Source organism: Brassica napus, chromosome A8 (assembly GCF_020379485.1).
Source record: "Brassica napus cultivar Da-Ae chromosome A8, Da-Ae, whole genome shotgun sequence".
NCBI classification, from domain to species: Eukaryota; Viridiplantae; Streptophyta; class Magnoliopsida; order Brassicales; family Brassicaceae; genus Brassica; species Brassica napus.
Genome location: NC_063441.1, coordinates 5,035,481 through 5,059,515, shown reverse-complemented (window position 1 = coordinate 5,059,515; position 24,035 = coordinate 5,035,481). Strand labels below are relative to the sequence as shown.

The 24,035-nt window shown below is 34.7% G+C and overlaps 1 protein-coding gene and 1 long non-coding RNA gene across 6 annotated transcripts; one reads left to right on the top strand and one right to left on the bottom strand.

Moving 5' to 3' along the window:
- Window positions 1-1,230: 1,230 nt before the first annotated feature.
- On the bottom strand, window positions 1,231-8,349 carry LOC106418454 (purple acid phosphatase 23). Of its 3 annotated transcripts, none has more exons than XM_013859170.3 (8): window positions 7,947-8,349; window positions 7,535-7,726; window positions 7,120-7,456; window positions 6,840-7,057; window positions 6,557-6,747; window positions 6,198-6,479; window positions 5,986-6,113; window positions 1,231-1,436 (listed from the first exon to the last, which is right to left on the bottom strand). In XM_013859170.3, the coding sequence occupies exons 1-8, from the start codon at window positions 8,233-8,235 to the stop codon at window positions 1,334-1,336; spliced, it is 1,740 nt and encodes a 579-aa protein (XP_013714624.1). In that variant the 5' UTR covers window positions 8,236-8,349; the 3' UTR covers window positions 1,231-1,333. The 3 variants fall into 3 exon arrangements, with proteins under 3 accessions (XP_013714624.1, XP_048593623.1, XP_013714623.1); XM_048737666.1 differs by having other exon boundaries at window positions 1,231-1,428; XM_013859169.3 differs by lacking the exon at window positions 1,231-1,436 and adding an exon at window positions 4,460-4,713.
- Window positions 1,660-4,570, top strand: LOC125577025. Of its 3 annotated transcripts, XR_007315351.1 has the most exons (7): window positions 1,696-1,963; window positions 2,069-2,181; window positions 2,612-3,365; window positions 3,596-3,648; window positions 3,798-3,875; window positions 3,962-4,017; window positions 4,556-4,570. It is a non-coding gene; the product is annotated as an uncharacterized LOC125577025 (long non-coding RNA). The 3 variants fall into 3 exon arrangements; XR_007315349.1 differs by lacking the exon at window positions 4,556-4,570 and having other exon boundaries at window positions 1,660-1,963; window positions 2,597-3,365; window positions 3,954-4,151; XR_007315350.1 differs by lacking the exon at window positions 4,556-4,570 and having other exon boundaries at window positions 1,666-1,963; window positions 3,962-4,151.
- Window positions 8,350-24,035: the final 15,686 nt, after the last annotated feature.

Here is a 24,035-nt window from a genome sequence, read left to right as displayed (position 1 = left end):
ATTTCATTTTATTTAAATTTTCGTTTATAAACAAAAACTATATTCAATTTTAATTTCTAATTATATTTTATGATAATTTAAATTAAAACTAACTAATTTTTGAAAGTAAATTTAAAAAGATTCTAAGAAGATTTTGAAAAGATTTTGTTAGAACATTTTAAATATATTCATTTGTATTTCAAATAAAATAATAAAGATACTAAAAGATATAATAATGAACTTATGTAAAATATGATATTTTTTAGGAATGGTCCAAACTAAAAAAATCACACATGAAAAGAAATCATGACTTCTGTTTTAATATATAAGATAAGAAAACATGCAATTTTTACTGGAAAAAAGAAAGAAATATCAGCTATACTGTTAAAACCGACAAAAGAAAAGTTTATTTATTTAATTTTCAAATCAATTATCTTTTTCATTCTTCAATGTATATGTTTCATAATCATTAAATATTTTTATGCTTTACTTTCTCTTTTTTTAGATAATCAGATACTTATATTTCTGATTAATATTTTTTAATATTGTTTTTTTTACATAATCATATAAATATTTAAAATATTATTTAGCGCTTTGAAAAGTATAATATCCATATGTATCTATCTATACTATTATTTGTGAAGTAATTTTTACCAACGGAGCTCTCACGTTGAAAGTTAGAGCGTTTAATATCTATAATACCCTTAATGAATTATATATATAATTAATTATATAATCAAAAATGAATTTGTATTGATAATGTTAACTTTTTTAAAAATAAGATAATTCTTATATATTGTGTTGTTATCTTAAAACACGTTTTTCAATTATAAAATTTAAAAATCTATACTATTATTTGTGAACTAATTTTTTGGAATCGAGCTCTCAAGTTAAAAGTTAGAGCGGTTAATATCTATACTACCCTTAATGAATTATATTTATAATTAATTATATAATCAAAAACGAATTTTTATTAATAATATTAACTTTTTTAAAAATAAGATAATTCTTATATATTGTGTTGTTATCTTAAAACACGTTTTTCAATTATAAATTTTAAAAATAAAATATAAAACAATTAATAAATTTTAATTAAACATATATATTTAATTTTTTTTCATATATATATGTTTGATTTAATTTTTTGAAAATATAAATAATAAGTTATTATGCTGATTTTTTAATTAAAAAAAAAACTAATAAATATATGTAAAACGATTAATCTCGCATATACGGGCAAGATATCTAGTATAAATAACAACAGTTAAATATCTTGTCTCTTGTCAAACAGTCTTTCACTCAATAGGAACTCATTTCATCTTGCTTTATACAAAAACGTCCCAAAACGATGGAACTATAAAATGCCAAACATGAGAAATATCCAAATGAACACTGGAAATGAGGGAGAGGACAATCTATTTTCGCCGCCTGATGTCTCTCTTCCTCCGCCTGCTTCCCTTTCCATCAATGCCAAAATATATTAACATATCAAATCTAATTATATAAAGGAGTGTTTCCCTCCTTCCTAGGCCCTCCACGTCAGATCCAGCCTGGAAATTCGAATAAGGAGACGGCGCCACGTGTCTGTTATTCAAAACGCGTTGTTTCATTTATAGAATCTAATAAAAATTTGTGGGCTTTCTGTTTACTTTAAGAATTAAAGCCCAAAACAATAGACTCTTTAATCCTCATCGTTTACCACGCCGTAACTAGGGTTCGTCTTCTTCTTCTAACGCCTGGTATCTAAAATTTTTTCTCTCTGTTATCTGTCAGCATCAATGGTGTCTCGAGTAATTGGATTACTGAAATCGAGTTGCATAATCTCTTTGTTTGTCTCCAATCGCGTCTTATAGCCTTCACTTCTAATAATCCGAAACGTTCCGAGTTATTCATCGCATTTATCACCTTATTAACTCCATAGGTGACGTGAACCACGATCTGACTTTAATTGTGAGTTATACCTCTGAACTACACCTATAAAAAGGTTAGCTTTCTTCACTTGAACATCACCTTCTCAATCTGTGAAAACACTAATCTGTATATTACCTGTGAAATGGCTAATTCATCAATCTTCCTTTCTGATCTGAAGCCTGGCCGAGGCTCCTCCACCGTCCAAGTGCCGTTGCTCAGATTCTGGAAAGCCAGAAATTTCCGAGTGGAGGGGAACTGATGTCTCTTGATATGCTCTTACTGGATTCAAAGGTAATTATGTTCTTAAACTCATGTTCAGATTGCTTTATGTTCACAAAACTCATGTTCAAAGGTTTTTTAAAAGCGATGTTAGAAATGTTCTTAGGCTTATGTTCATAGTCTTCTTATGTTATTAAACCCATGTTCATAGTGTTCTTATACTAAACATTATGAAACTGTTAATACGGATTTCAATTGACCTACTTCAGTGAGATTTATTTAGAAACCGGTTGTGATTTAACTCATGTTTGTTTATAGTCATCTTAACCGCATGTTCATATTATCTTGAAATCATGTGCATAATGTTTTCCTGATCTTAAACTCATGTCCATGTTATTATCAAACTCAACCTGTTATTATAAACGTCTTCAGAATGATTATTTTTGAACCGTTTGCAAAGAATGGTTTCTTTCTAAATGTGTTTCAGGCGACCATTATGCAGGTGAACGTGAGCCGACTAGCAACTTACGGGCCTTTTCTCCCGGCCGGTTCAATGTATTCTTTCACCGGTTTTGATGTAACTCAGTGTAATCAAAACTTCAGGCTCTCGCACTCCTCTCTGCTGATTCGATTCAGTGACGCTACCACTCTTGCTAACTGAACCATCTTCTCCAATACCTAAAGAATGTTTCAGGTTCCGTAATCACAGCGAGATGCTTGGTCTAGCCAACACCAATACCCAACTTCCATGTATTCCTCCTATAATCTGTTCATCAATATAGCTGGATATAAGATATTAATATTAATCGTCACACATATATTATTGGTGAGATAACTGCTGTTAAGAGAAAGTTCTATTTCGCTTGAATGGCTAACTCATCTATATTGCTCGCTGAAGGCTGGCCAGAGATGGGTTCTTCTCTCTGTTTTGGACAGGAAAATCTGAGGATTCAGAGGTGCTCGAAACCAAAGGGTATACCCTCATCATTCTCTTCCCGACTATATCACCTTTGCCGGAGATGGGTTCTTCTTCTGTTTTGGAGAGTAGAAACTGATGATTCAAAAGTGTTAAGGCTTTGGCTCCGGGAGTAAGTAAGGAACTCCATCGGCTCAAGAGGCATCTCCAATGGCCGGTAAACAAGGTCTTTCTTGCAAATCGGAACCATGGCTTTTTCCATTTTAGACAGAGGTGAAGGAAGTGAGAGAGAAAGTGGAGGTCAAGAAAGAGACGTATAGTATTGGGAGGAGACTTTTGTGTAAGTGAAAAGCTTTTAACGGAGAAATATTTATAACTCTGCTTTTTCAGCCTTAGTTTTATTGTTTTTTCTCACTCTGTTTCTTTTGGAGACCAGTTTTGATGTAAGCGAAGGTTTCAACGTATAAAGATTTTATTACTCTGCTTTTTAGCCTTCGTTTATTGTTTTTTTTTTCTTACTCTGTTTCTCTCAAGTCAATTACACTTAACAAATATGCTCATGGTCTGCAGAATGTGTTTGATTTTGGCCTTAGTGGAGGTCTTCTTTCAAGATCACGTTTTGGGTATATGATATTCCTTCATCCCGAAGCTTTTTATGAACTTTTGTGTGCGTTGTTCCTATTATGTGCACCTTTAGCCTGGCTGAAGAGTTTGTCAACATGCTAAGAACCAAAACTAAGCCTTCTGTTTATGTTTTTTCCCTTGCTTTTAGGTTCATTTTGTTGCCATGCATGCTGTTACTGGTTCTTATGCGAGACCAAATTTTGTCGATTATCTTGGAGCCAAACCAGTATGTCTTGGTCACTAAGATGTATATTACATTCATTTTTCGAACCTCTGGAGATTTTAAATGATTGATGTTGGAAAGTTTTGTAGGATTCAATTTCCAATGGAGTTCCTCTAGAAGATGGCCATCCAGATCCTAATTTGACGTAAGAAAAAAACTTAGGGGAAGACTCACCATATACACTTAGTATATAATTTTATAAACCGTCTTATATATAGATACGCAAATTGCCAGTGTATAGAACACCAAGTCAAGAACAATTGCCTGTTTTTTTTTCTTTTCTTTTGTCAACAAGAACAATTGCCTGTCTATCTTAGCAATGGGGAGTCAAAACCATGAAGCTCTTTTGCAGCTATAGTTTGTTTCACAAGCATAAATTTCAAATTATATGTTGGGTGTAAGGTTCTCTTTTAGATAGAAGGTTTTAGTTTAAACAAAAAAAAAAAAACAAGTTACACATGGTGTATACAAAAAAGCATTTTCTTGAATAAATTTTGCATATTATTAAAAAAAAAAAAAATATGCAACTTGGGTTGATGTCATGTATCGTAGCGATGGACCTAATTTCTGAGTTGCAAGTGATGGTATGTTTGTGAATAGATATCTTACAAATTTTCTTGGTTTTTTAGCTTTAAGACACATCTGTCATAGATTTAGTCACCATATTGTGCATTTTCTGACAGGTGATGGTGACAAAAATGGTTTTAGGAAAAAAAATTCTTCAAATTGCATAAAGTGCCGTTCGCATCTCATAAAGTGCATGGTGCTCTTGATCGTGTTGCTGAGAAGTTGAATCTTTCTTTCTTTGGGGTCAATCAATTTTACCAAACAGTGTATATACCTGCATTACAACCAAACTAATATAGATGTATTTATCACATTGTAAAGGAATATATATATAAATAAAAGTATCAGTGCATAGATCATATAGAAAGTATATGATATCTAATAAGAATAAACATAATTAGTAAAAACTAATATTATTTTAATTTGAAAACAACAAAAATTTGAATGTTCATTAAAATTTAACATGGTTTTTATTGTTTGCTCACTTGCACACGTGACTGTAATACTATTTTATTTTAATAAATACACATAAGAAATAAGATATGCTATAACTAAAAATATATGAAACAATAAATAAATCAAATTATATCAACATATCAAACATATTAAAATATCTTCACATCCAAATAAGATTACATTATATACACATTAGTCCCATTTAAATTACAGTGTAAAGAAAATGGTCATACGTATTAAAAGATTTAGATGTGTTTGAATTAAAAAAAAAAGATAACAAAAAGATATGATAATAGTTAAAATAAAACAAGTTAGAAAATATCTTTGACAGCAAAATTAAAATTTACACACATCAAATATAAATAAAGTTAAAATTTAACAAAATATAATCTCTGCTGCTTGAGTAACAACGAGAGACAATACGACGATTTAATGTCGTCTTCTGTACCAAAAAAACATGCGGAAGCTCAAACCATAAATAAGCCGCAGTTAAAATTAACAAAATATAATCTCCGCTGCTTGAGTAACAACGAGAGACACTACGACGGTTTAATGTCGTCTTCTGTACCAAAAAAAACATCCAGAAGCTCAAACCACTAATAAGTTGCCATGTCATTGACATGGATAACAACTTCAAGCTTTGCTTCTGTTTCAAGCAAGTCTATAAATTCATAACCATCCTTTGAGATGACTTTACCGGCTCGACCATAAAATGCAGCAACAATGCATATCAATGTTCCTTGCATTTTGTGCTGTATCGAAAATATTTGCCACAAGTTTTAACAGAAATTAATATATGGATTGATTGCTATATTTGATGTTTCAAAACCAAATTAGTTGTCTAAGTAAATATTCTAAAAAGTACTAAAGTGCAAATATACGAATAACACAATAGGCTGGTGCAGATAAGACTAATCGATTGTATCACACTGCCAACCAAATGAATATACAAAAATGTTACAAAAGTTTTATATCTTCAAAAAAGCAATACATCCGCGCGTAGCGCGGGCCCACCCTAGTGGTATTATATTATTAACTTGTACCTACCTATACAGATAACGGAGATACTATACATATATTGCATTAGTACCTCGATGTTGCAGGGGAAATGCAGAGATTTGGTTGACGAACAATATATATCTGATCACCATAGCTGTCATCTTTATAGACATCCTGATTCCTATGCCATGTCCACAAGGCGTAAGTTGAATTCATGACCTGTATCAACACACTATAATCGCATCTTTCTCTCTTATAACAGCATCCATGTTTTGGATATATAAAGCTTATGAATGAATATACCTCTAGGATTCCATGGCCGAAGCTGCTCTCTCTGAAGGCACTCCAATCAGGTTGTCTGTCCCAGCAAAACTTGCCTTTGGCAGGGCCAGAAGTAAAGTTTAGAGGGCATGATCCTCCAATCTCGGGGACGTTGTCTCCAGGGGAAGGACACTTCTCAGGATCATCTGCAAAGTCCACGTCAACTTTCTCTATGTTCCCACCATCCCCGATTGTTATATAAACAGCCCCACATGGGTCCAGCGTGTAGTTGTATATTCGGTTCATCCTCTCGTATGCATGTACCTTTAATAAAAGCAAAGCCACTTTTAGTCAAAGCATTATCAAATCTCTGTTTCACCGAGAGAATTTGGGAACGTAACATGTCCTGCAAAAATGATGTCGACACGGTGTTGGTAAAGAAGCTCTTCCATCTCCTGCCTCATGCATTCGAACTCCTGGTAGTGTGAGGAGTAGCTGTTGTACCAAGGTGGATGCATTGTTGCGACCAGCCAAGGTGTCACTGAGCGATCAACTTTAGACAAATCTTCCTTTAGCCATGCATATTGTGCTCCTAAGATAAAATCATAAAACACATAACCATTCACTGAAATGAGATTTTGATCGATGTAGGGAATAAAGCATACATGTATTTTATGGGTTTACCAGTCTGATTGTAATCAACATATGCCCCCAACATAACAAAATGCACTCCTCCGGCATCAAAAGAATAGTAGAAGTTGCTGTTGGAGCCACTCTCAGTTGAAGGAACTGCAAACCTTTCAGAGTATGACTTAAAGGTGACCCCGGAAGCTTGAGGCTCAATCTCATGGTTGCCTTCAATGACCATCATTGGTACCTTGGAGGTCAGTGGCTCCATGAACCTGCAGAGAGTTGTTTAGAGTCCAACTTGTTAACCCACGTATAGTAAGGTTTATTTTTTTACCTTCCCCAGGCATCCCAGCGAGGTTGATAGGTCTCCCTAATAGGTGCATCTGGAAAGGAACATGAGAAGCAGGAAGCTCCTTTGCCGCCAGTTGTACGGTACTGGTTTGCATAGGTTAAGTCCCCAACAATAACAACCAGTGAAGGGTCGTTATCCATCAAATGGTCAATGGTGGTGGTCGTGTTGCTAGTAAGACCTAAATCCCCAACAAAGGCAATTCGATGAGGATAAGAGTCTTTGCTAGGAAGTGGCAAAGTGTCAAAAGAAATCTCCTCGCTCATTGCAGGAACAGAGCTGTCTCCGCACCTGTAATAGTATTTGGTATCTGGCTCAAGACCTACAAAAATACTATAAATCACTTGTCTCAACTCTTAGGAAGCAATGTATGGCCAAAGTTGTCTTTTCTCGTTAGTACCATCGATGAGGACATGGTGTATGATGCCTGAAGTGTAGTTAAGGAGGCCATCAAAGGGATACAATTGGCTGTAAACTGTCGCATTTCCTTTCTTCTTTAGCGTATAGTTGCCTTTCTCCTTCCCATACCACACCTCGCTCGAAACCAATGTAGCATCAAGCGGTTTCACATCTTTTCCAACCACAGCATCACCTGAAGAAGAATCAGAGACAAAATCAAAGCCTATATGTTTGTGATTCCCAAAACAAAGTAACATTCAGCCAAAAGTATAGTAGTGTAGAGACAAAACCAAAAGCCTAGAGATAAATGAACTATTGTATATAACACTTGTGTGAGTGGTTCCCTGAACAAGTAATATTGGTAATTAATAAATTAAATGGAATTGAATATTAAAAAAAAGTCAGAAATTTACCAGTGACCCAAGAAACCCAGATGGAGGAGGGAGTAGAAAGAGCTAGAGCAATCTGCTCTGGGAGATCGGAGCTGACATTGCTCTTCCTCAGCCTTGGATGATCGATGGGCAAGTCGTCACTGCCTCTGCGAAGAGACGGGTCGAATCGGCGAGTCGATGGCTTGAACGGGCCGTCTAAAGTCGTCGGGATCGATTCGCCGCCGGCGAGTAGCAACGGCATCGTGGTCACAGCGATCAGCATTAGTAAAGGTGTGGGGATGATGAATGATGTTGCCGGAGCCGGAGGCATGATTAGATAGATAGTCCACAGGGGTTGTCTCTTTGGTTTCAGTTCGGTCTACATGCGTGTAGAGAGTTTTCTGATGGCATATCAGAGCATTGACGACGACTAAGGCCAAATTTTGACTTCTTTTAATTCTTTCTTTTCCTTTACTTGACGACTGTGCAAAGTAATTTTTAGCAACAGAAAGTTAGAACTGTTATTGGGGATGATTGGTTGGGCTCTAAGTGTAAAAAATTTATTTTAGAATTTACTCTGTAAAATTTTTTGATTTAGTTTTAAGGGATGTAACTTTAAAATTTCCTACAGCTAAAAAGATAAGATTTTAGAAAATAAGATTTTTACAACTATTTTTTGTATATTTTTGATGTAGCTTTAGGGGGCTTATTGTATTTGGGGTTTGAGAAGCTTTTGGAGATTTTAAGTTTTGATGGAATTCATAGGGTTTTGTTGAATTCAAGGATTTATATTGAGATTTAGAAAGGGAATTTGGTTGGATTTAACTAATTAAAAGATAATCTAAAATCCTCCTTATCAAAGCAACAAATATCATATCTGTATATTTCAAATGATTATCAATATCAAAACTAACATATAATAGATAAGCTGGAAAGATATTTTTCTAGAAAGAAAATCTCAAACACGTTACAAGTATTATGAGTTGATGATCCCAATGATTATGAGTTTATCAACAGTCCTTAGATCTTTTAACTAACATACCAGAATACCAAGTTGATCCCTATGATTATGTGTTGTTCATCAGTTGGTAAGTCCTCCAAATATAAGCAACAAGTAGTCCCAAAAAATATCTTCTTTTGGTTTGTAGAATAATCTCTCTGTTTCCTTCAGTTTTTGGCTCTTGCATCTCCATCATCTCTTTTGGTGAGACTGAAAAAACGCCAGATGTTCTGGATCTTCAGCTGAAGTCTAGTCCAGCTGAATTCAAGTTAGCAATGATAAATTCATAATCATTGAGATCATCAACTCATAATACTTGTAACGTGTTTGAGATTTTCTTTCTAGAAAAATATTTTTCCAGCTTATCTATTATATGTTAGTTTTGATATTGATAATCATTTGAAATATACAGATATGATATTTGTTGCTTTGGTTGGATTATCATTTAATGATAAATTCAAGTTAGCAATACGCATTCTAGTTCGAACATTGGAAACGCAAGCAAAGATCTGAAAGTGAAGAGGATAATATAGAGAATGTATTTCATATTTCAGAGAAGAACATATACAAGAGTTTATATAGTTACAAAGAGTTACATAGGAACCTAGGGTTAGAGAGTATTGACTATAGAGTCCTTTCCATATGTATACTTATTTCCTTATACACTCCCGCAAGATGGAGGGGGTATAGTCACTCCAATCTTGGAACATGCTTGTTGGAATTTCGCTCGAGTCAATGGTTTGGTTAGAGCATCCGCGAGTTGATCATGAGTGGAAACGTGTGAGACACGCAGAGCTCCGAGTTGAATGAGGTTCCTAATGAAATGATAATCAAGAGCAATGTGTTTCATCCGTGAATGAAACACCGGATTTGCGCAGAGGTATGTCGCGCCTATGTTGTCACAGTAGATGACCGGTGCTTTCCCAAGTCTGATGCCTAGTTCCTGCAGAAGAGAGCATAACCAGCGCATCTCAGATGCAGTGTTAGCCACCGCCCTATACTCAGCTTCCGTTGACGATCTAGCCACACCACGCTGCTTCCTTGAAGACCAAGAAACTGGGTTGCTGCCCAAGTAAATGACAAATGCGTTTGTGGAGATGTAATCGTCAGTGTCTCCTGCCCAATCCGCATCGGAGAAGCCGTGTAGTGTGAGAGGAGAGTTCTTTGCCATGTAAATTCCATGTGTGGTCGTGCCTGATAAGTAGCGTAGCACTCGTTTCGTAGCTTGCCAATGCTCCGTAGTTGGTATGTGCATGTATTGTGATAAACGACTGACTGCATACGAAATATCAGGCCTGGTGAACGAGAGATATTGAAGACTGCCAACTATTGATCTGTACTCCGTTGCATCTTGAAGCAAAGTGCCAGCATGCAGAGTGAGCTTCGGTGATGTGGGAAGAGGGGTTGAAACTGGTTTTGCGTGTTGCATACCGGTACGTGCGAGAAGATCTGTGATGTACTTTCTTTGGCTGAGATGAATACCTTGTGAGTTGCGTGTAACTTCAATACCAAGAAAATAATGTAAATCAACCGGGTCTTTAATTGAGAACCTGTCCGCCAGAGACGTAAGAACTGCATTGATCGTGAGATGGTGATTTCCTGTAACAATAATATCGTCAACATAGATGAGAATATATGTGACTGTTCCATGACTGATTCTGACAAACAGAGAAGCATCGGCGTGGGAGTTGACAAAACCAGAGGCAGTGAGGTAATGTTTCAGAGCCATGTACCATGCCCTTGGTGCTTGTTTGAGGCCATAAATGGCCTTGCGAAGTCGACACACATGAGTAGGTCTGTCCGTGTCTACAAATCCCGGAGGTTGAACCATGTAAACTTCTTCTTGAAGGTCTCCTTGAAGGAATGCATTATTGACATCAAGCTGTTTGATTTCCCACTCACAGTGAACCGCAATGTCAAGTACCAGACGTATCGTTGTTGTTTTGATCACAGGGCTAAAGGTTTCTGCATAGTCGATGCCAAACTGTTGGTTATATCCTTTTGCGACAAGCCGGCCTTTAGGGCGTTCAACTTCACCATTTGGAAGGTACTTAGTAGTGAATATCCAACGGCATCCAATGACGTTCTGTTCTGGTGACGCTGGTACGAGATCCCATGTATGATTCCTCATTTGAGCGTCATATTCAGCGACTGCAGCCTTCCTCCAAGCTTCATGTTTTAAAGCTTGATTGATTGTTGTCGGTGGTGAAGTTAGTGAAGTTGTCCCTGCAGCTAAAAGAGTAAGTTTTTGAATTGGTTTTTGGATTTGGTTCTTGGAGCGAGTGGTCATGGGATGTTGATTTGAAATTTCAGTGGTTGTAGCGGAAGTTTGATTTTCTGAGGTTAATGGTGGAACAGGACTTGGTTCTGTATTTGTGATTGTGGGGGGGAGGAGCGACAAAAGAAGTGGGATGAGTAGATGTGTTTGGATTATTGGAGAGGTTTGTTGGGCTGTTTGATATTTGGGCCGTATCTCTTTGGGTATGTGTTTGGTTTAAGGTTTGTGGGTAAGGGTGAGGATGCTGGGCTTGGGTATTTAGCCCATTATTGTGCTGAGCAGAAGGCCCAGAGTGGAGAGATGTTGGAGTTTTAGGACATACCTGAGTATTTGTTGACGACGGCAGTGACGTTGTTGGTGACGGAGGATGGTGAGGGATCAAGCACGGGTTCCGGCGAGGCACAACTGGAACAGATTGTATCGGTGAGACATCAGGCGCAACAGATTCTGAAGTCGTGGGTTGTCTTTCTGAAATCACAATCGGTTTGTTGGATGGTGAGGAGAATGGAAATTGATCCTCTACAAATTGAACATGGCGGGAGGTGAAGATCCGACCAGTTGATCTGTGTAAGCAATAATAGGCACTTTGTGAGGTTGAGTAGCCGAGGAAGACACACGGTGTTGATTTGTCGCCTAGCTTGTTGTGATTGTATGGTCTCAACCATGGAAAGCAGAGACAACCAAAGACTTTGAGCTTTTCATAGTTTGGTGATGTCGCGAAGAGCTTCAGGTATGGGGATTGATTTGAGAGAATCGAGCTCGGCATTCGGTTAATCAAGTAGACTGCGGTGGCGAACGCATAGGGCCAGTAGGACTTCGGCATGGAAGCTTTGGATAATAAGGTCATCCCTGTCTCTACTATATGACGATGTTTACGCTCAGATAGTCCATTATGTTGAGGCGTGTGTGGAGGCGTCGTGAGGTGTGATATCCCATGTTGCGAGAGATATTCTCTCAGTGCAATATACTCTCCGCCATTGTCCGTAAAGAGTGTTTGAATCTTAGTCTGAAAGCGGTTCTCTACCAAAGGTTTGAACACTTGAAATATTTCTTTGACTTGTGATTTTCTTTGAATAGGGTAGAGCCAAGAATATCGGCTGTAATGGTCAACAAAGAGTAGATAATATTTGTGGTTTTGTGAGGAAGTAATTGGGGAGGACCAGAGGTCTGAGAAGATATACTCAAGTGGTTTAGTAGAGATAATTGTGGTTTGAGAAAAAGGCAGTTTGTGGCTTTTATTGGATAAGCAATCAAGACAAGAGAATTCTGTTTTAGAAGAGTGCAACAAAGGTAAAGAAAATTTGGAAATGATAGTGTTTAGGACAGAGGAGTGTGGATGACCAAGTCTGTAGTGCCATAGAGAGTGAGACGCTTTGGATTTTGTTGATGTAACCATCACAGATGCTTGACACTTCAAAGTCGGCCATTCATAAAGATTCTGTCTAGTTGTGCCTTGGAGTAGCGGAACCCGAGTGCTGAGATCCTTCACCTGAAATGAGGAAGGGAAGAATTCCACGGAAACATTATTAGTGTTGCAGAGGCGATGAACTGAGATTAAGTTTCGATGCACATTTGGCACACATAAAACATTATTCAGATATAGAGAGCGAGCATTAGTGGGAAGAGAGTTGGAACCAGTATGTGTGATTGGGAGCGTGGTTCCATCAGCAATGACAACATCATCTCCACCATGGTACTGTTGATGCAGAGAAAGGTTGCTGAGATCCGATGTTAAGTGATGTGTAGCTCCACTATCCAATAGCCAGCTCTCAGCAGAGTAAGGAGAGTTGATCGCAACATTGGCCCTTGGCTGCCATGGCGTGAAAGGAGATGTTCCTTGGTGTTGAGCTGCTTGGAACGTCTGGAGTTGAGGACACTTTTTCGCACCATGCCCTTGAGTTCCACATATTTGGCAGCGTCCAAGGTAGGGTCGCGGACTTCTGTTTGAGTTTCTTGGATTGTATTGTTGATGCTGCTGCTGTGGCCAGTTGCTCAAGTTCCCACGGTTGTTGTTTTGACTGTTGTTGTTGCCTCTGAAGCGGTTGTTGGAGTTGTTGTTACGGTTCTGAGCCACGTTCGCGGTAACCGGAAATGGTGAGGTCGTCTGTGGCGTGAGAGTCGCGAGACGTAGTTCATGATTGATCAAACGTTCATGTATCTCTGTAATCGATGGTGGGACATCACGACCTTCTATCTGATCCATCACGATCTTGTACTCATCGGGAAGACCAGCCAAGATCAAATCAATCTGATCTTCATGATCATAAGGTTTGCCGAGAAGAGCTAGTTGATCAAAGCGTGTGGTAAGTCCTTGAATGTAAGTGTCGATGCTTTTGTTGTCTTTCTTCCAGACACGGACTTGATCACGAAGTTGCTTGATGTGTCCCCGACTTGGCTTAGCATATGTGTTGGCGAGGGTTTGCCAGATCTGAGAAGCTGTTGTGGCTCTTGACACAAGCGGTTGAAGTGTTGTTGTCATAGCTCCGATGAGAGCGCTGAAAATCAGACGGTCCTGTCTCTTCCAGAGGATGTACTCTTGGTTTTCAGTGAGTTCTCCATCAACGGTGGTGTGTTGGGTCGGTACAGGAAGCGATCCATCAATGTGGCTTACAAGACCATACCCATCTAGCAAGGCATGAGTTTGGATACTCCACATTAGGTAGTTGTCTGATGTGAGTTTTGTCACATTCGTCATGTTGATGGTGAGAATGGTGGGGTTGTTGGGATTGATGATATTGTTGGGATTTGTAGTGTCCGTGACCATGGTTGGGTTGTTGTTGATGGCCGCCATTGATAGGGAAAAAAAAAAGTTTGAATGTGTTTAGGGTTTTAGATCTATGGCTGCTGATACCATATAGAGAATGTATTTCATATTTCAGAGAAGAACATATACAAGAGTTTATATAGTTACAGAGAGTTACATAGGAACCTAGGGTTAGAGAGTATTGACTATAGAGTCCTTTCCATATGTATACTTATTTCCTTATAGATAACTCTTAGCCATTAACAGTTGGCGATCAGAGAAGATGAGGGAGGAGCTTGACGCAAATGATAATAGCTATCCGATCAAGGAACCCAAGTTCCTGTTTGAAATCAAGCCACCCATAGTCATGCTCAGACAAAACAAAAAAAAAAACTCAAGCTGCTTCTTCCATGGAAGGATAGCAGATTAAAATAAGAAGAAGAGAGTTCGAATAATCTTGGCATAAAATCAACAGAGAAAAGTCCCTAATGGCCATATGGAGAAGAAAGGAGGCAAAAGAGGGTTGAGAAGTGACACATGTTAATCATCTTTTTCTCGTATTTTTTTTTTTCAAATTCCATCTCTTTAGATGGTATTCTTTCTTAATGGATTTAAAGGGTAAATGATACTTTCTAATAATCTAAAATAACTTTTTATGAATCTCACTGATGAAATCCATATTTTCCAATAAAGAGAGATTTGATAGTAGTTTTACAAATGCTATATTCAATAATCTTGGATTTGTATAAGTTATTATAAATACCTTATTCAATAAGGGAAGATTTGACAAAATTCCAAAATTCTTTGAAATCCCTAATACAATAAGCCCCCCTTAGTCTTTTCGTTGTAGCTTTAAAAACTAATAAAGCATGATTGGTAGTATTTAAGGTTGTAAATAAAAATTAAAGCTAAAGTCACTTCCTACAGCCCAACCAACCACCCCAAATATCTATAATATCCTTAATAAATTTTATATATAATTAATTATATAATCAAAAATGAAATTTTATTAATAATATTAATTTTTTAAAAAATAAGATAATTCTTATATATTGTGCTGTTATCTTAAACCATATTTTTCAATTATAAAATTTTAAAAAATATATAAAACAATTATAATAAATTTAGTAGTTAAATTCAATGTTATCTTTAATAAATTTTAATTAAACATATATATTTAATTATATTTTTTTCATATATATATGTTTGATTTTTTTTTGAAAACATAAATAATAAGTTATTATTCTGGTTTTTGAATTAATAAAAAATAAACTATTAAATATTTGTAAAACGATTTTTTTTAAAATAAGATAATTCTTATATATTGTGCTGTTATCTTAAAACATATTTTTCAATTTAAAAATTTTAAAATAAAATATAAAACAATTATAATAAATTCAGTGGTTAAAATCAATGTTATCTTTAATAAATTTTAATTAAACATATATATTTAATTATATTTTGTCGTATATATATGTTTGATATTTTTTTAAAAAACATAAATAATAAGTTATTATTCTGGTTTTTGAACTAATAAAAAATAAACTAATAAATATTTGTAAAACGATTAAGCCTGCATATGAAAAGTAAGATAATCTTTATATATTGTGCAGTTATTTTAAAACATATTTTTCAATTATAAAATTTAAAAATAAGATATAAAACAATTATAATAAATTCGGTGGTTAAAGTTAATGTTATCTTTAATAAATTTTAGTCAAACATATATATTTAATTAGATTTTGTCATATATATATATATGTTTGATTTAAGTTTTTGAAAACATAAATAATAAGTTATTATTCTGGTTTTTGAATTAATAAAAAATAAACTAATAAATATTTTTTTTTGAAAAATAACTAATAAATATTTGTAAAACGATTAAGCCAACATATGCGGGCAAGACACTTAGTTGATTATGTTCCACGTTTTTAAGTCATACATGTCACCATGAGTAGCTTTTTTAAACAATGCATCCACGGGACCCGCGGATAATATTAAATATAATAATATAATAATATAATTACTTTTATTATATATTAATTATTTTTTTATAAAAAATAATATAAATTGTAAATTTGTATTTTAAACTATATAATTTTTAAAAAAATATCTTCTATATTTTTACGAATTTTTTACAATTTTTATTTTATTTTGTGGGTTGTCGGGTACCCGCGACTCAAATTTGGTCGATCCGCACCCGCCGCGCTTAAAATTGACTCAACCCACACCCGCATGCTGAATATTTTCAATCGGTCGACCTGCATCCACCACGTGGCGGGTCAAATAGAGCGGAACCCGCGTGTAATGATTCAGATTCTTGGAATTCAGAGAGCCCAAAATGAAAAGTTAGCTGAAAAGAAAATGGTGCATGTCGGAGGATTCAAACTCCGGTTTAGGGTTTACGAACAACAACTACTTAACCACTACACTAAAGTTACATTTTGGAATAATATGGCACAGGGCCGGCTCTATCTCTCGTCTTGAAGTTAAATGTTCCTTGTCTATCGTTTGCAGATTTCAATTATTTAGGAGATGATTCTTATCAGAAATCACTTGATTATCGATCATATTGCTATCACATCTCCACTTGGGGATTGATCAGGTTGAGTCTAGAATCCATGTTGCTCTCTTGAAGCTGTTGTGCGCCTCTTTTCTCTTCGTCTTGACACTCTGATTCTGCTTTGTTGGATGTCTATGTTGTTTAGGCTGCCTACAAGGGATAAACTCCTCTCATGGGGAATGACGGTACCACCATGTTTGCCCTTTTTTACTCCTTGGGTCATGAATTTCATACTCATCTGTCTTTTAGTTGCCCTTTCTCTACGGTAATATGGTCACACTTCTCTAGTTGGATGTTCTCTACTCCACCTGATTCACTCGCCTCTGTTGCGCCTTTCATTGATCAGCCCCATATTGTCTCTTGCTCATGTGTTGTGTTAGTTATTAAGCTCTTGATGCATGTCATTGTTTATAACATTTGGAGAGAGAGGAACCATCGTATCTTCATGCAAAATTCATGTTTCATGTGGGGACCGAAATTCACACTGTCAAAGTCTGTTTAATTTGGAAAGTTAGAAAAACCCAAAATTTCCAAAGGTCTCGGATCTCTGCGAAAACACACGAATGCCAAAGAGAAATAGATAACAAAATATCGATAGAAAATCGCACGAGGGAGTTTTATTGAATAGTATGAACTGAGATACATAGCTTCACCGAAAATAGGATGACCAGAAAATTGTCAACAATGGAGAATCGCAGAAAAAAGCGGAGAAACGTTCTAAGTATCAAACTTGCTAGTCTAGCCACCTAAGTCATAAACTCTCCTAAAGCTAACAGAAATGTCCTAGGTCTAAATTTTCGGATCATTGCGCTCTTGGCTTCAACTTCCCTTATATATATATGTCTTTGAGGTCGGTCGCCCTTTCCTCTTTTGCCCTCGGGCCCGAGTTTATCTCTTCTCAGAAATATTCTATTTCTCCCGATCTCCGTAGTTATCCTTGGAAACTTGACATTTATATTTTTCTGCAAATAATAGATAACTATCATAGTAGTCGTTGGCTTATTCTCCTTAAAAATCGTAGGTGGACTTTTGGTCGCATTTTAGACCCTTTCGAGCCGTTTTCCGACTTAAGCGTTCTATGAATTATTTGAAAAATCGTCTTTGGTACGACGTCGGTTATCGGAAAAACTTAAACCAATCGAATAGTTGACGCAGTTTTGGTGTTTAGTTAACTTGTTGTCGTTTTATACGACTGATTCAAACTTTCCCGAGAAAACTAGTCTTCGCGATTTTATCGTAAAGTTTCAACGATAAATACAATCGAGACGAAACAAGAGACAGTTCAATTGAGACCCGAAGTAAGGAAGCTGATCGCTGTAGTGAACCGTATTGGATTGTCTGGGTCACCATATGGCAAGCTGGACGGGGACCGTCCCGCTTACCATATGCCGAGCCAGACATGTATTGTCCCACTCGCCATATGGCAAGCTGGACACGGCGTCCCGCTCGCCATATGGCGGGTTGGACGTCATCGTCCCACTCGTCATATGGCTAACCGAATATGGACTGTCCCCCTTGACATATGGCGAGCTGGACATGGTCCATCCCACTTGCCGTATGGCAAGCCCGACGAGGATGTGGTTCTTTCAATAGTTTGAAGATTTCTACTTTGGTACTTTTCCGAAGTTATTTCGAGAAAGTTCCTTATCAATCTTAGACGTTGATTTCGAGATTATCGTTTTTGACCCCAACATTCCAAAGCTGCAATCATTAATGGAGTTGATCGCTCTATAAGGGATGGTCTCCTATCACTTCGTACATCCGCGAAAGGGTTAGTCTTGATGCTTTAGATGTACCTTTCCATTCGCTGTCTTTCTCCACCTTAGCTTTCTTTTTCTTTTCTTTTTTATTGCTTGTAACAACAACATTGTATCCTTTTTCAATAAATGATAAGTTTAACATGTTACCAAAAAAATGTACTCTTTGTAAACTAGCTCTCAATCACTTAATATGTTTTTCTCTTGTTTTAATTTCAAATAATTAAGAAAATGCCAAAAGGTCCAAAAACTAATAAGCACTTCTACCATAAATTACCAAGTAATCAGCTTTAAAAAGGAAATTGGATTGGATGTACATTTCAATTATTTGTCTTATCCTTGATGTTTACTCAACGTAAATGTCTTTGTATTGATAATTTTTTTTATGAAAGATAAAATCTCATTCTATTACTCAAACTAAACATAGTCTGAGTAATCAGACCGGAATATAATTACTAACAAAAAAAAAGATCCTAATGAAAAGATCGAGTGATTATGGTTAAGAAATCAGCAATCTCATTATTTCTCCGAGAAATATTTGATATGTTGAAGTCATGGAATCTCCTTTTTAGTTTTTCTATCTCTTTCACTTTTGCCTAGAAAGTCGGCGATGTCTGAGGTTTTTTGATTATCGCTGTCAAATCTTTACAGTCAATCATATAGTTCTGGCATGTCGAATGATGAAACATGTTTTCCATTGCCCAGCATAGCGCTTCTAACTTGGAATGCAATGTTGATTATCTTTTCAAAATCATACACATCCACTAAAGATCGACGTGGAGCTTCAAGAACCATTCACCTATAATGTATTCTCTAAGCGTAAGAATGAGTTGTTACTGTTGGTGTTTGGGTCAACCTATTAACTAATGCAATTGCCGCCAAGCATGCATTCTCCTTCTGCATATCTTATCATCTCAAGTGGGTTTGTGTCAATCCCTCTAAAAAGTTTATAATTCCTTACATTCTAAAGACACCAAATTATCCATGGATAAGGGTCTTTGTCCATTTTTGGATCTTCAATACTATTTTTCCTTTAAAAAATAATTTATATTAGTGTACATACTAGACACAGGGAATGTAGTCAAGCAAGTAAGTTCGCCTTAGCTCACTAAACCTTCGAGACACGAAAATCAAGAAGCTGCCACAAGCTTTGTCTCTTGACACCGGCGGTTCCCCTTGCTGCCGGCATTGACTCCTCCTCCACTCTGCTTCCGCTTCTCTACATTACTCTTGCTCCATCCTCGTCACAAGCTTTAAAATCTCTCTCTCTCTGCAACATATGGAATATGGTTATGTCCTTTGATATGTTCAGTTCTTGTCTACAGCCCTTGTCACCACTGCCTCCCTTGAACCCTCAGATATCTCTCGACGGGCCCAGTCACTCGTGGTCTCACATCTCGTCGACAGAGCACCTACCGGCGTTACTGTTGGTCATCTTTCTCCCACTATCTATGCCGCTTCTCTCCGCCTCTCATCGCCAAGCCTCCTCTGTCTGTAAAAATTGAAACCATCAGATCTGAACCCCACTCCATCGTATATCTACTCCGGTCCTCCTCCGACCCTCTCTCTTCGACCTCGCCGCATCTCTAACCCCTCACCTTGTGGTTTTAAAACTAACCCGTCGGATTTGAGAGTAGACTTCATACAAAGTCTACACATTTGTAGACATTCATTTCAATCTATTCATATAAAGTCATACTTCATCAATTGCAAAAATAACCTCTATAAAAAAACTCAAAAAATATAGACTGCATATGAAGTCTACTCTGGAAAGTCGAATCATGGGTGAATTCTGGTCAATTGCAGAAACTAACATTTTTAAAGTGTAGAGACTGAAAAGGAAGTCTACTTGTTTAAAATCATAACTTTTTTCAAATACAGAAAGTTGTGAATTTTGTAATTGGAAAAATTAAACCAAAGAGTAGACCTATTTAATAGTTTACATTCATAAACTGAAAAGCATGTGTACAATTATGTAGACAGAATATGAAGTTGTCGTAGAAAAATATATTTAAAGTGAATTTGTGTATGATTAATTTAAGTTTTTCAAGATTTTTTGTTTGACGGTGTGTGTGTTAGTTAATCCTAATGATTTTGAGCGATTGTGAAAAGAAAATCTGTTATAATTATGAATCTATCAAAATTTTGATTTAACTATGTTGTTAGCTAATACGTGTAAACGTATTTGTAAGTCTACAATTATAATTTTATCAAACATTCAATATTTATTCTCTAGTTATGTAAATTTTCCAAGCTAAACATGTGTTAGTATTATGTGTTGAACTTATGAGTTGTCTTATTGCTTTCAATGTTGTCTTATGTCTTATGTGTTGAACCTATGAGTTGTCTTATGTGTGGAATTTATGAATTGTATTGTTGTTTTGGATGTTGTCTTATGTGATAAACTGATGTTAATTTGTAGGTCTTACTTTTTCTATCTTGGAGTTTTATATTACACGTTTGATTTCTGTTGTGTAGACTTACATATTAGTCTGCTTGACAGAAAGTAGACTTCTTTAGTAGTCTTATGTAAAAGAAGACTCATATGTGAGTCTCTGTGTTGCCTTGGAGTTGTAGTATTTGTTCAATGTCTTGAAAATCTCTTAAAGAAGACTAATACTAATGCAAAGGATGATGTCTTGAAAATCTCTAAAAGAAAACAAAGGATGATGTCTTGATGATACTTTGTATAGATTTTCTTCTTCTTAGTTATTATTTAAGTTTATGGTGGTTTTAATTGTTTGGTTGATTATAGAGTATCTTTGAAAAATAAATAGTTAACAAAAATTAATAATATCATACAAGTGAAACACAACTAAAAATGAATACAATGTTTATAGATTATGCATCAAAGGATTATCTACAAATGAATATTTTATAATGATAAATGATTACAAAGCAATTAATTAAAAAGTTCAAGAGTGTTTTTGACTATTCATAATCTTGGTGCTTTAAATGAAATCTTAGAAAAGAGTACCTGGAAAATAAGATAAAATGATGATAAAAACATAAGATACAAAATTTAAATCATATTTTAGTAGACTTCTTATAACGTATACTTAATGTTTATGGTTAAGTAGACTTTAGTCGAAGTCTACTAACCTTAATTTTATAGTAGACTTTATTATTTTTCCACACTAACAGAAAATTTTAAGATATAAAAATGTAAATTTAGAAAATCTGAAAATAGCTTGTTCTGGAAAAGATTTCAAAATAGTCTTTTAACCTAAAATAGTAGCAAAGTAAAAACATAAAGTTTGAATCTATAAATTTGGTTCAATATAAACACAAAAATACATATTTAAAATGAATAGATGTAAATCTTACATTTTTGGGAAGATGATTTGACAATATTGGAAGAGAATACCTGCAAATAAGATACAATTATGAGAAAAATATATATAAGATAAAAATTAAAATCATATATGCAGGTTTTTAGAAGGTTTTGGAGATTTTAAGTTTGGAGGGTTTTGTTGAATTCAAGGATTTATATTGAGATTTAGAAAGGGGATTGGTAGGATTTAAGTAATGAAAAGATAATCTAAAACCCTCCTTATCAAAGCAACGAATATCATATATGTATATTTCAATGATTATCAATATCAAAACTAACATATAATAGATAAGCTGGAAAGATATTTTTTTAGAAAGAAAATCTCAAGCATGTTACAAAAGAGCACAAAATTAACCGATTTTGATGAAAAAAATATATATACCAAGTTGGTCGCATCTGCAAAAAAACATGTATATCTATCAACATTCTTTGGATCTTTTAACTAACATACCAAGTTGATCCCTATGATTATGAGTTGTTCATCAATTGGTAAGTCCTCCAAATATAAGCAACACGCATAGTACCAAAAAAATATCTTCTTTTGGTATGTAGAATAATACATATAGCATGATCCTAATCTTTCTGTTTCCTTCATTTTTTGGCTCTTGTATCTCCATCATCTCTTTTGGTGAGACAGAAAATACGCCAGATGTTTTGGATCTTCAGCTGAAGTCTAGTCCCAGGGGCGGTCTCTAATAGGGTGTGGCATGTGCCTCACCCTAATTTTTTTTGTTCATTGACATCTAGTGTTAAATTAATTAAGTACATTTATATTAAGCTTTTAGTTATAGAAATGGATAAGTGCCCCATACTAAAAACCATCTTGGATCTGCCCCTGTCTAGTCCATTTAAGAATAAATTTAAGTTAGCAATGTGCATCCAAGTAGTTTGAACATTGGGATCACAAGCAGAGATCTGAAAGTGAAGAGGATAACTCCTAGCCATTAACAGTTGGCGATCAGAGGAGATGAGGAGCTTGACGCTAATGATAATAGCTATCCGATATAATTTGTTGCGAAATCTATACTACTATTTGCGAAGTAAATTTTTGAAATCAAGCTCTCACGTTAAAAGTTAGAGTGGTTAATATCGTTTATACCCTTAATGAATAAAATGTATAACTAAATTAAAAAATAAAAACAAAATTTTAATTTATTTGAGTAGATAATTGATTAAAATTAATAATAGTAAGAATTATCAAAATTCTAAAAATATAATTTTAAAAAGAGATAATTTATGTATATATTGTATTATTATCTGAAATTGTCTTTCAGGAAAAAATTAAAAACAAGAATTATATATAAAAAAGTTAAAAACATGAATTATATAACTAAATATCAATCAAAATAAATTCTTAATTATATAATTAAAATAGAATATTGAATTATCCAAAATTTAAAAATATAATTAAAAAAAAGATAATTTATGTATACATATTGTATTGTTATCTGAAAAAGTATTTTAGTAAATAGTTAAAACATAAATTATATAATTAAATATTAATCAAATAAATTATTTGAGAAGTAAATTTTTGGAATCGATCTCACTTTAAAAGTTAGTGTGATTAATATCGTTTATACCCTTAATGAACATTTTAAAAACATTATTCATATATAATATAATAGTTTAAGTTTGGAAGATTAATATATATATATATATATAAATTATGTATATTTTAAAAAATAATTTAAGATATTATATATTGAGTAATTGAATAAAAGCTGAATTTTTTATTTTGAAAATCAAATATTTATATTTTTGTCTTCATGTTATACTCACAAATCCATCATTGATATTTATAACTCAGTATGTTTAAAAATAAACTTAGTTTTAAGTAATAGACGAATTTAATAAATTAAATTCATCACCTATAATGTTCTGTAAACTATATTTGAAAACTCACTAAAATTATATTTTAAGCATAGTATTACTATTATTTAATTTAAGTTATTTTAAGCATAATATATGCTAAACCAACTTAAATTATATTTACAATAGGACAATCCTAAACCGGTTAATAAACCAAAAACAATACTAAACCAACATGAACCAATACCTGATTCGGAGAGGAATGAAGTGTTTTGGGATAAACGCTTGAATGATTATTAACTGTAATGGTTTGATCATGAAAGAGTTAGTATGAATATTAACAATAAAGTTATGGATTAGATTAATTTAAATTTGTAAGAATACCTTTGAGTCTATGAAAAGTAATTCAATTCCCATGAATAAGTTTGGCTTTTGGAAGTTGCGGGTTTCCCAACAATGAATCCACCTAACAAAAAGTTCGTTGTTATAAAAAATCTTGTTCAAGGTCATTAAAGGTTTTTGGAACGGCAAGAGTTGATGGTGGAACCATTTTTTTGCTAGAGTGCTTTGAAGTTTTCCTTGATAGTGTGAGGTTGATGTTTATGGAATAATGAGTTTTATAGGGACTTTCCTGATGTAAAACTATA